Source organism: Leptonychotes weddellii, chromosome 5 (genome assembly GCF_054177405.1).
Source record: "Leptonychotes weddellii isolate Sample4059 chromosome 5, ASM5417740v2, whole genome shotgun sequence".
Classification (NCBI taxonomy): Eukaryota; Metazoa; Chordata; class Mammalia; order Carnivora; family Phocidae; genus Leptonychotes; species Leptonychotes weddellii.
Window position 1 is genome coordinate 142,362,445 of NC_138373.1, and position 16,088 is coordinate 142,378,532.

A 16,088-nucleotide genomic window follows, 5' to 3' on the forward strand; every position below is an offset into this window, starting at 1 on the left:
ATCCTGGTACTCCAGGATCATGACCTGAGCCGAAGGCAGTCGCTTAACCAACTGAGCCACCCAGGCGCCCTATTTTTCTTTAATAGAATTTTTTCATCTTTATAATCTGTTGTTTTCTACCTCTATTACCAGCCTACTGCAAACATTAGGAATTTCTCCTATACTTAGAAATCTTTTAACTATATATTCCTAGAATGTTTACCTCTTTCTTTTTTTTTTTTTGTACAAACATTGTATACAGTACAATAACTATAGTATTATAGGAGAAATTATCTACCACCTTTTCATCTCTAAAAAAGAATTTGGCAGTATGTATTATATAATCCATTTGTTGCAGTTTAATTCAAGCAAACAAAAGCCCCTTTTCCTTAGGTGTGATTGTGATAATCAGTGTATGAAGAAAGACTTTTGCTTATGTTTTATTATTCATCTATTATTATTATACATCTATTTTATTTATCATTATACATCTATTATTCATCTATTTTCACGGTCCTTGGGAACGATTTTTAGTTATTTTTCTGTAACAATGCATGTTTTCAGATTAATTGGAAGGTGGGACATAGGGGAGATTCTGGGTTGTTGCCCCATGTGTTCATGTGTGTTAACGCTTCCTGTGACTAGCTTGGCTCAAATGACAACCAGGTTGTTACTATAAGTCTAAATCAGAAACTGTCATACCTCAGGTAATTAAGAGCCCCAGTCTCTGCCATTTCCTGTCACAAGAAATAAAGGTGCAACCTGGTTCTTAATTTTACGTATCAACCAAATCAGAAATCTTTGAAAAATACTATCCAATAATTCTCAGTAAGTTAATATTAAAAAATATGGGCTTTTTCTCTGGTACTGATGAAGGGTATATGTTAAGCACATATATTGTGATAAGCCGTTACTATTGTGATAAGTGCATATAATGTGATAGCAATCATTATTGTGATAAGCAGTTTGTTAAAATTCTGGTGTAGCGCTACAGTAGTTTGGTCAGTCCAGTAGAGAAGGGAGGCTAAGACCATGTGAAAGACCTCAGATGAAAGCTGAGGAAAGTGGCACAGCTACAACAGATGTCCCAGAAACTTCGATATTTAGGTGCAATGTCTAACATACTGTATGGGTTGGGCACTATCATTCTATCATTACCCCTATTTTACCAGTGACTTAACTGAAGCACAGTGAGGTTAAGGAACTTTCCCAGAATTATACAGTACATACTACTGGTAAGTTGGTATCAAACCCAGCTAGAGATATCTTCAGAGTTTGTGCTTACATGTGTCTGCATATAATATTATATTATCATCTATTTTCCCTTATTCTGTCTAGTCACTAAGTTTTTCTAGCTCTCCTCTTTTAACCTGCTTTTTCTTTATCTGCAGTTACTATTTTAGTTCACTGCGACTACCTTCTTCATTTCCAAGCTGGACTATTACAGTCTCTTAATTTGTGGTCCTGTCTCCAGACTTAATAACATTCTTACCCTGGAATGTATTTTTATGCATTGCCATCATTTTTTAATAATCTAAATAGGATCATTTATGTTCTTGATTAATAAAGCAAAAGACTTTAACTCCGTTACAGACTGATTTATAATTTCTTTGCTGGATTTATAGAGCTTTCCCAGGTTCATCTCACATAACTCCCTCTCTGTTACCCTGTTCTTCAGCTATATCATGTTAGCCTGGTCCTTAAAAGTGCCATGTTCCCTCCCACCCCTGTGTGTCTCCTCCATGAAGCCATCCTTGATTCTAGAGTAAATTGATCACTACCTTTGTGTGCTCCTCTTGTACCATGTATACATTCTGTTAGAAATAACACTTAGTACTTTGTAATGCAGTTGTTGGTTACTTACTTATTTTATCAAGGGGACTATGGGTTCCTTGAGGCAGTGGTTTTTACCTTTGTAACCTTAGCTTCAAACACTGTGCTTAGGACTTGGTGTGTACTTATCAATGGATTACTGAATGAATGAATGTCAACTCATTTTTAATTATTGCATTTGAATAGATCTTTTTTTTTTTAAGATTTTATTTATTTACTAGAGAGAGAGTGAGAGAGAGCATGAGCTGGGGGAGAGGCAGATGGAGAGGGAGAGGCAGACTCCCCACCGAGCAGGGACCCTGATGTGGGGCTCAATCCTAGGACCCTGGGATCATTACCCGAGCCAAAGGCAGATGCCTAACCGACAGCTACCCAGGTGCCTGCATTTGAGTAGATTTTTACAACCATCTATGGGGTTGGTATTCACATCAACAGAACCCCATCTCTCTTTGGTATATAAGAAAGAAAAAATACACAGGGAGGCTAAGTCATGAGGCTAGCTAGGGTCACATAGTTAAATAGTTACTAAATTTTCTGACTTAAAGCTAGATGTTATCTTGACCAGAATCAATATCTTTTTGTGATGATACTATTTTATGTATTTTTTTGTGCTTTGGGAAAGTGATAAGATTGATTTTAGTATGACTTGAGGGAGAAATATTTCATGCCTTAAAGCCATTTCGCATGGTTGATTTTTTATAACTTAAACAAAACAGGAGGAGGAGAACAGCAGCACAAGAAATGGAAAAGAATGGCTGATTGCCCCAACTTTGGTGATTGTTACATTTACTTAGTAGTATTTTTTGTTCTAGCCAAAATCTTATGCCATAAACCATGGCACTGCATACTGTGGCAGAGATGCTGTGAAAACTTTACTAGTTCTTTTGGATGAAGAAGCAGCCAGTATGCCTACCAAAAACAAAGCAGAGCTTTTATATGACGATGAAAACACAATTCATCATAATGGAACTTCTATTCTTACACTTTTTAGGTAAGTAATGTGGAAGTGATATGTATGTGAATGTTAACTCTAGTCTATAAAGGGAATTAAAAAAAAACCACCTCATTGATTAAAAAGAAATACATTATGGTAAGAAACTTGGAGACTACAGAAAGTGTGAAGAGAGAAAACAAAAGTTAAAGGGAGATTGAACATTTGGATATGGGAAAGTTTTTTATAAAAACAGTATTTTGTGAGAATATGACCAGTATTTTTGTTTTTCTTTTTTTGTGCTTGTTTTTTGCTTTGGAAATATTTATTTCCTTTGCTGTGTATGTCAAAAACTTTGGTGACTGCTTTCACTTATATTATCTCAGCCCTCATAACATCTTTCAGTAATAGCCCCACTTCATAAGTAAAAAATTAGACACTTGAGAGACAGAGATTAAGTAATTTGCCTAAGAGAGTACAGTTAGCAAGTAGCAAAAGTGTTGTGCTCCAAAACTTCAGGTCTGTCCTCCAAGTATTGTGCTGCTCTTCATGAGAACAGGAGAGAGCATATACACCAGACTTACATTGGAATTGACATCTGTTGATTCTTCCTTTTATGAAGAAAAATACTTACCAAAGTAGTTTTGGTATTCTGTGCAAGATACTGATACGTTCCAGTTTTAACAACAACTAGGTCAAACATTGAGTAGGTTGGTGATATTTTGCATTAATAAACATTCATTTATAGAAACATGTAAAGTTTTAGAACAACAATTTTAAATCTTATTTAGTACATTGTGGAGAAACTTTACAAAGTCATCCTACTTGTTGCTCTCTTCTATTTTTCTCTTTGAAGCGAAACTTTGCAATGGTTTGTCATACAGTGTTGTCCTCCAATTTATTTAAATCTCTTCACCAGCTTTCAATGATTATGCTTTTATATTTGGGCATGATGTAATTCACCCATGTTCTACTTCAAAAGTGTTCAAATATTTTCCTAACAACAAAAATTTATTTTATCAATGATTTATGAAAAAAGTGGAAAGAAAATGAATCTTTGTTTTTTCTTCTTTTACCTTCTGTTTAACAAAGTTTGCTTTTTAGGTAAAACATAAATGGTTAAATTTTCTCTCAGATTCAATTCTACCATTTTTTAAAGAGAAAGTTATTTTGTGTTTATAGAATTTTATTAAACAAAATCAATCCCTACATCCATTTTAAAGAAGTATTTTTCTCAACCTGTGGCCAAAGATATTTCAATTGTTTACAGTTACCTTAGCATTTGCAATTGTCATTGTGCACACAAGTGCCAATTCATGATAAAGTGAATTTTTTTCGTGGTCTGCATTAAAATGATAAAATTAAGGACAATGTAGTGTATGAATATGAGTCAATGTAAGGTTATAAACTAGTGGTTCTTAGAATAGACTCTCCTTTATTCTTATATAACAGTCTTTTGAGTTAAAGAGGTTATGACTCTGGCTCTGTTAAACCAGAAAGGAATTTATTGAGGAATCCAGGTTTGTCTGGCTCCAAAGCTCCAGTGTCTTTCTCCATTGTACCTTCTTTGACCGTCCTATTTCTAAACTGTATTGAATTCCCCTGCTACAGCACTTGTCCTTTTTTATTTTAAATTTTAGTTGTGTGGATATCTTATTTCCTTAGGCTTCAGGATGCCTGAATTCAGGGCAGTGAATGAATCTACTTTCTATCCTTCATAATATCTTGCACAGTGCCTTACATATATTAGAAACTCAAATATGTAGTGACTGAATTAATTAACTTAGCAAATTATTAATATTTAGAACTCTCAGTAGTAACTCTGACACTTTTATGCAGTATTATAAACACCTAGATTTAGTTGTCTTTTTATTTTATTACTGCTTTTGGGTAAGGGAGGGGCAAAAACAAGTTAAGAAGCTACTCTTGTTTATACATTTTTGCTTTTTTTGGACTTAGATCTCCCACACAAGTGAATAATTCATCAGTGAAACCCCTAAGAGAACGCATCCATAAGTCAATGCAAGAGAAAAAAAATAAGGTATAGTTTAAAGTACTGTCATAAAAATGATAAAAATGGTTTTATTTATAGAAGAAATATAGAAACCTGAACTGGATATTATAAATATACATTGTACATGGAACAATAGGAATTAAATGGAAAATGAGTTATGACACTGACATATAGAAACTTTCCTTTTATACAATCTTGGCTAATTAGTCTTTGGCTTATTCCATTTGCTGGACCTAAAATAAGGAAAGGAATAAGCACTTGCTATTGTAAGTGTTCAATAAATATCTATTCAGTGAATGAAGGGGAAAATAAGACATGATTTTCACATTTACATTTCTCACATTTTAAAGTGAATCTTGAGAGACTATATAAATTCCATTTTGTTCCTGTCTGAAAACATTATGGCAGAATATCATTAATTGTAGATTAAGACAAGAAGAACATTTCACATTGTTTATTGACTAGAGCTATTCTTTATATTTTTATATCTTTACTTGATTTGAACTAAGTTTTCCTGTCCTCATTTCAAACATTTGTGCCTGTAAGGAGCCAATAATATGTTTTTTAAGTGTTTAAAATTTTCTTGGTCTTATTTTTCAAAAAGAAACTTGGTCTTAACTCATTCGGCATACATTTATTGAGCATCTACTATGTGCTAGATGTAGATACTCTTCTATGGTTGGAAATTCATTCATTTGTTCAACAAAATTTTCATGTAAAATTTACAATTACCTTAAATTATCAAACAGTTATTCATCTTGATACAACTTTGAGAACTCTATTTTGTATGCTCTTTATATTCCCATTTGGAAAGTTAGTCCCAATTAGCAGAACTCTTAGTTATCATCTGTTTTATATCTAAAACCCATTTAGTTTATATTAATAAGTCTTGTCTTTCTTTTGGTTATTTTTAGTTGTCAGTACTTAATACCTGTGGAATACATCAAAGTGTTTTATACAATTTTTCTATGAGTAAAATTTGTTAATCCTTTGTTATATTACATAAGTACTTATAGTCAAGGCATAAGATCTTTTTAAAAAAAATCCATTCTTTGGACTTTATTATAACCAGAAATGTAATGTGTAAATTCTTTAATTTTTTTCCCTGCTATGGATACTGACAAACTTTAATATTTTCATTTAAAGATCATTGGGATAATACCCTCTAGTTCCATCCATGTCATTGCAAATGGCAAGATTTCATTTTTTTCTTGATGGCTGAGTAATATTCCATCGTATATATATACCACATCTTCTTTATCCATTCATCTGTTGATGGACATCTGGGATCTTTTCATAGTTTGAACTAGAGGGTCTTATGCTAAGTGAAATAAATCAATGAGAGAAAGACAATTATCATATTATTTCACTCATGTGTGGAATTTAAGAAACAAAACAGAGGAGCATAGAGGAAGGGAGAGAAAAGTAAAACAAGACGTAATCAGAGAGGGAGACAAACATAAGAGACTCTTAACCATAGGAAATAAACTGAGGGTTGCTGGAGGCGAGGGGGATGGGAGAATAGGGTAATGGGGTGATGGGCATTAAGGAGGGCACATGATGTAATGAGCACTGGGTGTTATATGCAACTGATGGATCACTGAACTCTACCTTCTGAAACTAATAATACATTATATGTTAATTAATTGAATTTAAATTTAAAAAGATCATTGGGGTATTTTGTTAGAATTAAGTAAATCAAAATGAAAAAGTCTATTTGAAGAATAAGAAGGTTGTTTTTTTTTTTTTAGAAACTACTAAGAGTCAGCTAATTACTGTAAAATGTATAGACTAATTTAGAAAGTTTTGGGAAGTAGAGGAGAGATTGTCTAATACAGTCTCATTTATAGATGTGGAGACCAAAATCCTGAGAAAACACCTTATCCAAGATCTCATAACTACGATGAAATGTTTTATGCCAGTGTGCAAAGCCATGGTTAAATACTAATGAGATTATAATTACATTGCTTCCGTTACCTAATAGTGGAGCTGGCTTAGTCTACTTGGCTCTGACACTAAAATGGCAATAGAGAGAGGAAGGAATTTGTGTTTATGATTGTATTTTACTGTATAGTGGTCTTTATAAAAGCAAAGTGTGAAAATAATTGGTTTAGCCAGGTATACAGCTGAACCATAGTCAGCTAAAGTATTTTGTTGGAATAACAAAGAATGTTACTAATACTTACTACTAAATAACTATGGAAAAGTAGTTTAACAGCTTTTTGTCTTATTATCTGGTTACTTTTGCTCTTTTTGCATATAGTTCTTTTTTTAGTCATGGAAAGATTATATGATCTACACTTGAAATAGTGTCTTGGAAAGAGCACTTCAAAAATAGAAAATATTAGGGAGGGGCACCTGGGTGGCTCAGTCGTTAAGCGACTGCCTTCAGCTCAGGTCATGATCCCAGGGTCCTGGGATCGAGCCCCGCGTCGGGCTCCCTGCTCAGCGGGAAGCCTGCTTCTCCCTCTCCCACTCCCCTTGCTTGTGTTCCCTCTCTTGCTCTCTCTCTGTCAAAAAATAAATAAAATCTTTAAAAAAAAAAAAAGAAAATATTAGGGAACTTAGAATTTTGATGTTGTAGATGGTAATTGTGAAGTATCCATGTCATTATTATATGGGGCAAATTAACTTTTCTTAGATTTTAGTTTCTCATTTATAAATAAAAACAGATACCCCTCTGATCACAAAATCTTGTAAAACCATATTCATTTTAAGTCCTCGAGTTTTATTTCCTACTATTGATTATTAGGAAATTTGTCCATGATGGTCAAATAAACTCCCTTGTGATAGAAATCAGAAGGTTCTTCCGGAACCTTCATGGTTTTGATAGGAACCTTTAGAGAATGTTTACATCCCATTCCCCACACCCCCCATTCCAAGCAGTTTATACAAGTATCCTCATACCTCTTTCTTTTTTTAATTTTTTTAAATTAACATATAATGTATTATTTGTTTCAGGGGTACAGGTCTGTGATTCATCAGGCTTACACAATTCACAGCACTCACCATAGCACATACCCTCCGCAATGTCCATCACCCAGCCACCCCATCCCTCCTACCCCCCTCCACTTGAGCAACCCTCAGTTTGTTTCCTGAGATTAAGAGTCTCTTATGGTTTGTTTCCCTCTCTGGTTCATCTTGTTTCATTTTTCTCTCCCTTCCCCTATGATCCTCTGTCTTGTTTCTCAAATTCCTCATATCAGTGAGGTCATATGATACTTGTCTTTCTCTGATAGACTTATTTCGCTTAGCATAATACTCTCTAGCTCCATCACATCGTTGCAAATGTCAAGATTTCATTTTTTGATGGCTGCATAATATTCCATTGTATGTGTGTGTGTGTGTGTGTGTGTGTGTGTGTGTGTATATATATATATATATATATATATATACATCTTCTTTATCCATTCATCTGTTGATGGACATCTAGGCTGTTTCCATAGTTTGGCTATTGTCTCATACCTCTTTCTTAAAAGATTTTCAAGAAGATACCTCCTTATATCCCTATAAATTAATTAGGTTTATTCCTTTCAGTTTGCACATTGGGCACAACTGGAAAGTCACATGTACAGGTCTTTTCTTTATTCTGAGTCTAATGTTTTTGCCCATATACATACAATTATACATAGAATAATCAGGATTAACTAATTAAGTAACTTAAGTGAACTGATCAGGAAAATACTGGATCTTTAAAACATGGTGTAGCTGGGACAGTGAAAATTAGGGCTCAGGTAGTGTGAAAAATGGACTGGCTATAACTCTGGTACCTTTGTAAGCAGTCAGGCAATCCAATGCTTATGGTGTTAGAAAATTCTTAATTAGATATCCAAGTTTAATGTTTAGAGTCTTAGAAAACTCTGAGTATATCCAAATTAAAGTGGTAGATTGAGCTTAACTCATAGAATTTCTCTCCCCTTAAAATGTCTATAAAATAGTAACAACTAGCAAAAACATTCACCAAAAACAAACAATGAAGAATAATGCAATTAGATACAATAACTTCAAAAATGATGGCCAAGGAAAGAAAAGATTTCGGAGGGAAGAGGCACAGCATGACTTAGTGACTTAATATAGCCCCAGTCCCTGGATACTGTACTAGTGAGTTGACAAATCCTGAGAATTATCACTAATACTTCCCAAACTGAGGAGCCACCTAAGTGTGTGTATTCTTTTTTTTTTTCCCCTTGTCAGAGAAATAGTAGAATTGGCAATTAGATAGTAATGTGGCTTAAATGTGAAAAATGAACCCTGGAACTTATACACTTACACAAATGAAGCCTCCAATGTCACATAATGAAATGGGGAAGTTATCCAAATGATCCCCTTCCATTTGAATGAGATATAGTGGCTAAGTAGAGGGAGTAAACCTTCTTTTTTTTTTTTTTTAAAGATTTTATTTATTTATTTGAGAGAGAGAGAATGAGAGAGAGCACATGAGAGGGGGGAGGGTCAGAGGGAGAAGCAGACTCCTTGCCAAGCAGGGAGCCCGATGCGGGACTCCATCCAGGGACTCCAGGATCATGACCTGAGCCGAAGGCAGTCGCTTAACCAACTGAGCCACCCAGGCGCCCCGGGAGTAAACCTTCTTATAGTACATATAATGTATAATAAACTCTTAGGAGAGAGTGTAGAACCCAGAAATATTTTCAAACTCTTTCCTTGGCTGAACGCTACTTCTGCCTCCACCACTCCTCAGGCTACTGAAAAATGAGGACTAACAGAAAGTATGCAGCCTTCAAAATGTAACTGAGGAGAAAATAAAATGCTCTCAGATAAGGAGGGAACAGAATCAAGAAATCACTCACAGACGTGGAGGCTTCTGTGTTGAACTAGGATATAGTAGGTCATGGCAGAATACCATTTCTGCTATAATAACAAAATAAAAAGCAGATAAATAGGTGAGAATATATTTTAAAGACATAAGAAAGCTGTGTAAGCAAAGCAGTTTAAGTAAACTAAAAATCGGAGGGGGGTAAAGTCCTGAGGTGAGCAGCTTATTATCGGCTGCTTTCTTCTCTGGGATTATTTACCAGTTTTAGGTATGAGCCAAGGATTGATGCTGGCCCACGTGAAAGTCCTCTAACTGAGGGAAAGAGGAACCAACAAATATTGTGGGTATCTTGAGGTGCTGGCAACAATTTGGAAACTTTAGGAGCCCTGAATTCACAGTTATTTTTACCTATTGCACATATGCTGGATTTTGAAACTGAGTGGGAGGCTAAGAAGCTTCAATTTGGTAAACTAAAATCACCTATGCTCTTGAGATAGCTAGAATACAAGGCTCTGCTTGAGGAGTGGGATCTGCCTTCAACACATGGCTGTCTCCTTTCACATATTTGTCATATTCGGAAATGAAGTAAGATGGGAGGCCAAAGAGCATAATGTAAAAACCTCTGAAGGGCAGACTGAATCCTCCAGACTTTTAGGTCCGAGACGATAGAAATCCACAAAGTTCTTGACTGAAAGCCTGGGAGGGTCATTCCCAAGGAAGAGATAAAAACCAGAAGTCAAAATGTAATTGATGACAAGTGCAACCTAGCTCTTAGTCAGCTCAGTCCCTGACTGCATTGAGGTTATCAGCCCTTTGCTGTCTGCTTAATAGAAACAAAGGAAACCCTTCTAGATAGAAGAGGGTTCTTCATCTGGAGCCTCTACAGTTTCTTTATACACAGTGTCCAGCATGAAATAAAATATACTGGACATGAAAAGAGATAGGAAGATTTGTCTTTTAATTAAGATAGAAAACCAATAATAGTGGCAGACTTACAAAAATCCAGGTATTTGAATTAGCTGATGAGGAATTAAAAATTTTTCAACATGTAAAAGTAATTATAGGAGAAGACAGGCAAAATGGATGAAAAATTGGGGAATTCCAGCAGAGAATTAAAATCTGTAAAACTGTATAGATATTCCAGAACTGTAAAAACTTATCTGAAATTAAGAACTCATTACATGAGCTTAATAGTAAACTGGACAGAGCATTAGGTGGCAAACCTGGACTTGAAGATGGGTCATTAGAAAAATTAGAAAAAGTCTAACATGTGCCTAATTAGAGTCCCAGAATGAGAGGAGAAAATAGGAAAGAAATGGTATCTCTAGAGGATATAATGATTGTAATTTTTTTCCAAAGCTTAATTGGTTCTTTTACATCAGGTGGTAGAAGACATGGGGAACAGATGTGAGGTCTTTTTTACTAATATAAAGTTGCATATGCGTTCCAATATTACAGACCCAGCAAACAAAAAATGTCCCAGAGTCCTTTGAGAATCCATTTGCAGCACATAAAAGTGCCACAGTGTGGGGCACCTGGGTGGCTCGGTTGGTTAAGCATCTGCCTTCGACTCAGGTCATGATCCCAGGGTCCTGGGATTGAGCCCCACATCAGGCTCCCTGCTCAGCGGCAAGTCTGCTTCTCCCTCTCCCTCTGCACACCCCCCACCCCCCGGCTCGTGTGTGTGCTCTTGCTTTATCTCAAATAAATAAAATCTTTAAAAAAAAAAGTGCCACAGGGTATAGATGATAAAGCTTTGTTCTAGAATAGTGCTCTCCAGTAGAACTTTCTATGGAAATGTTCTGTGTGCTAACACACAAGCATTTGAAATGTGGCCATTGCAACTGAGGCAGTGGATTTTTAATTTTATTTAATTTTAATTGATGAACGACATGTGGCTAGCATATTAAAACAGTTGCAGTTCTGGTAGATTAGAGATACCTACAAAAGGAATAATGGGAGACCAATGAGTAGAGGAAATGGTGCTCTGTGTGAGATGAGAATAAGATTTAAATAGGCAGAGAGAATGGAAGAGAGACTTCCAGGCGGAGCAAATAACCTGATGAAAGTATTAGATTATATCACTCGTATAGACTATATATTGGGTAGTTGTACAAAATAAGTGAATAAATAGTGTGGGTCAAGTTTAAGGAAAATATGGCTTTTGTGGTTTTAAGGAACACTTATTTTTTGTAGGGCTTATTGTAAGGATATATGTATGAGAACCTGAGAAAGATGGACTATTTAAGAACTTTAAAGGGCCAGTAGATATAATGGGGCTTAAGGATTCAGCTGCATGATTCTCAGTACGTAAATGTGATTTAGGTTTTCTCTGTGTATATGCATCTCTCTTGTTCTTTACCAAATGGTTTCACCACTCTGTTGAACAGAGTAGAGTTTACTTTGTACATGTTTTTCTGTCTCAAAGCTTTTGTCCTCGGGGTGATTTAGCTGTTCTTTGCCAGTCTACTTCTCTCATTTCTGTATCATATGGTTTTCTTTCTCTCTATTAAAGAGTAGAATCCATTCTGTAAATCTTTTTCTTCCTCCAAGCCTTTGCTTACTCATGTCTGTGTTCCCTCATACCTTCCTCTTGCATATATCTGTTATAGTCTTAAAATTTTACTTAATTCATTCATTCAGCAAATATGTATCAAATGCCTCCTGGGCTATGTCCTAGGCACTGGAGATACATCAGTGAACAAAACAGGCAAAAACGCCTGCCCTCTTGGACAAGTCTTCCCCAGGTATTTGTGGGGCTGGGGTACAAGAATTTAAACAGAAGTCCTTGGCCCATCCCTACACCCCCTTTCAACCCTTGTTCTGTTCCACACCCTTAGGGATACTCCACCAAGAGGTGTGCACACTCTATTCCCCATAACCCTCGCCATAAATAGTCAGCCCTTGAGCCTAGAGGAAGAGGCCAGTGCAAGTCCAGTAAGGAGGGGAGGGCCACAGGAAGGCTGGAGCAGGTCACCACCAGTTGCCAAACTAAGGGTTTTGCTCGTGGAGCTTACATTTTAGTTGGGAGAGGCAAATAATGAACAAAATGAACAAGTGAATTATGTGGAACATTAGAAGGTGCTGTGGAGTGAAATAAAGCTGGGGAAGGGAGTTAGGACAGTATGTTCCTGTGTGTGTGTGTTTTGGTTTTAGATAGGATGCTCAGTAGAGGTCTCTGAGAAGGTGACATTTAGCAAAGACTTTAAGAGAGTGAGCAGCTTTTTTCATTATAGTGGATATGGGATGTTTTTATTAGACTGAACTAAAGTTGAATTCATTGGGCTGAAATAATGAAGTTGGTATTTATTGAGTACCTACTAAGTGTCAAGTGTTATATTAGACATTTTATATCCTTCATCCCAATTAATCCTTGTTCAATTCTAGAAGGCATCATTTTCTAGATCTTATAGTTAGTAAGTAAAAGAGCAAGGATTTGTATTCAGGTATAAGACTTCAAAGACTTTATGCTGTTTACAAAGAGTAAATAAAGGCATAGTAATTATAGTGAAGAGTCATAAAAAGAGTAATGCTACATTTAGGTTGAAAAAATTATCTTTCTGCTATTTAACAAAATAAATGAAATTTCACTGATGAAGAAATGGATTATTTGATGTATTTACAATCCATATACTATGAAGGGTAGCAAATCTGTTCTTTTGAAAAGATAATAATGTAAGAATGAAAAGATAAATTTAGAATATTTATTTTCAGTTCCATATTTAATAAGTATGTTGAGAATAATCTCCTTTTTCAAACTTGATATATTTATCAGCCTAATGGGGCTTAGCACTTTCATTATCTTATTAATGTAGCTAACTCCAGGAAAGACTGTGACTTTACAGTATTTTGACTCATTTGTTTTAATTTAACTGGAGTCAGGCTTTCCTATGTGAAGTACTATTTTCCTCAAACTGGGAACCTACTAATAATTCCAATTTAAAAAGAGCTTGTGGCAAAAGGACTTTTCCAATTCTTGGCAAGTTTGAAGTTCATTGCAGTTTTACTGTGGATAGAAATCTTTCCAAAGGGGGGAAATCACTCTACAAAGGAAAATGTTCAATCCTTTTCTCTCATGTGACTTGAACGTAAAATGATTTTAAGAGTCATGTATGAATCTGGACATTATTCTTAGTTGTTTAGTACTTCAAAAGCACTTTCAAGAGGGAATTGTTTTGCTTGTTTGTGATTCCAAATCAAATACACAGAGAGATTTGGAAGATTTGCAACAGGAAGTAATCTCGGTTCTATGTAGCCACTAATCCTGTGCGAAAAATTCAACTTTTATGAACAAAGGAAAAGCAATCTCTGTTAAGTTATAAATAAAAGCCAGTGTAGCTTGTATTGTTTTAATAACTAAAATGAAGATGCTGATTATAAGTTCAGTTTTTGAGTTGCATTCCTAGAATAATTTTAGAGCTGGCCTGGTCCTGAGGAATCTAATTTAACAGATTTCTTACTCTACAGAAAAACTGTTTTCAGAGATATTATTACATTAATTAATTGCATGGTATCTACATGGATCTCTAGAACATATATAGCCCTTTCAAATTTTTAACTTTATTTAATTCTAACAGTTCTGTGAGATAAATATTATTCCCATTTATGTGTGGATAAGTGAGAGAGGTTCAGAGGTTTACCCAAAATCATTTAGTTTATAAGTGATAAGGCCAGTATTAGAACGCAGGTCTTTTAACTGCAAATCTGCTGCCTTTTCCATCACATCATTGTCTTTTTGTGCTGATCTTTTTAGCCAGATATCACATTGTTGGCTGCAGTCAGGTTCATGATCAATGAAAATCTCTAGGTCTTTTTCATATGTTGCTTTTAAGTCAGGTTTTCCTCACCCTCATCTGTAACTGATATTTTGAACTTAAATACGGGACTTTGTTTACCCTCACTCATTTGCATCTTATTGTTTTCTACTTATGGTTCTAGCTTTCTGACATCTTTTCAATCTTGAGTCTGCTATCCAATTTATTATTTCTTCCAGCTGTGTGTCAACAGCAGATTTTATAAGTGGAATGTCTTTGTAATTATAGGAGCCATCTTAGTAATCTCTTTAGTATTCTATGTGTGTATAATTGGAATTAATAAGTCATAACTGATAAAAAATGATTTTTGTACAGGGCAGGGAAGAGAAAACTCATATATAATCTTTTACAAAAAGAAAAAAAATACCTTCAATGTAACTACTCAGTTATTTCTTTTTTTTCTGAATAAATTTTGGAATTTAGTTAATACTGGTGTACAATTTTTATGAACAATATCAGTAACAACAAAAAGTCTCTTGCAACAATATAGGTGGTTATTGATAAAAACTATGAACAGGGTGTTAAATTAGGAAAGAAAGGAGTGCAAGAGACATAACAAAAGGCCAATGAGCAAGCTTGAATTTGATAGGTACAAATTCAAGGTACATAGGTACAAAATATAAGAATTAAAAATTATAACCAGGAATCCTGGAGAAATTTCAATTTTTTAAATAGAATTAGCATAAATCTGAAAAATTTGAATAACTGTAAAATATTTGTGGGCAGTAAAGTTGAGGGGTGAGTTAATTACACATTTGTCAAACACACAGAATGTACAACACCGAGAGTGAACCTTAATGGAAATTATGAACTTTGGGATAATGATGTACCATGCATTTGAGCACCTGAAAGATATCAATGATAAATAACCCTCCTTCAATTTCCTTGTTCTTCAAGTCAGGTAAAATTAAAATATTTAAGGTTTTAATATGCCATGCAAACAGGGGCAGCTAGTCAATTACATGCATATTTACAAATAACAAGAGTTTTACTACAGGGGATGGAAATTTTAAGCTCTTTTCTCCACAAGTGACTCAATTCTGACTACTCTTGTAGTGCTACATTCCCAGTAAAGAGAGGGTTATTAATTTGATTGATCAAAAATCAGTGATTGGACCACAGTGAGTACTGGACATTCCTTATTTTGTCTTAATAGGAGTGAAACAGAAAATGGCTATTTAGAAAGTTCTGAATCACACTTATACTGACTTTGTGTGTTTAATTGCACTGTTTTGTTTCTTATTTTAAAGAGTACGTGACCCTAAAGTATGTGGGTCTTTAGATCAATTACTTTTACAATACCACCCAAGTCTTTTTGTATCACATAACTTTCATCTTCAATCATTTTCAAAGCTCTCAGAAAAACAATTTGAGGTAAATGTAATAAATTATAAGATAGAAATTTTCAATGTCAAGGTATGCTATTATTTTAGTATTATAGTAATATACATTTTTTTTGCTTTTTAAAAAATTTTATTATGTTATGTTAATCACCATACATTACATCATTAGTTTTTGATGTAGTGTTCCATGATTCATTGTTTGTGTATAACACCCAGTGCTCCATTCAATATGTGCCCTCTTTAATACCCATCACCAGGCTAGCCCATCCCCCCACCCCCCTCCCCTATAGAACCCTCAGTTTGTTTCTCAGAGTCCATAGTCTCTCATGGTTTGTCTCCCCCTCCGATTTCCCCCCTTCATTTTTCCCTTCCTACTACCTTCTTTTTTTAACATATAATG

General features: G+C 34.9%; 1 protein-coding gene across 3 annotated transcripts in view; it reads left to right on the plus strand.

Annotated features, from left to right (window-relative positions):
• The window catches only part of PARPBP (PARP1 binding protein), a 58,602-nt gene extending 43,388 nt beyond the window's left edge, over window positions 1-15,214 (plus strand). The window contains exons 7-9 of one of the 3 annotated variants that reach the window (XM_081822297.1): window positions 2,625-2,803; window positions 4,703-4,784; window positions 15,116-15,206. In XM_081822297.1, coding sequence (XP_081678423.1) covers window positions 2,625-2,803; window positions 4,703-4,784; window positions 15,116-15,136 — 282 coding nt within the window. In that variant the 3' untranslated portion in view covers window positions 15,137-15,206. Of the gene's footprint in view, window positions 1-2,624; window positions 2,804-4,702; window positions 4,785-15,115 lie in introns of all 3 variants that reach the window. The other 2 variants (XM_081822296.1, XM_081822298.1) reach the window with 2 other exon arrangements.
• Window positions 15,215-16,088: the final 874 nt, after the last annotated feature.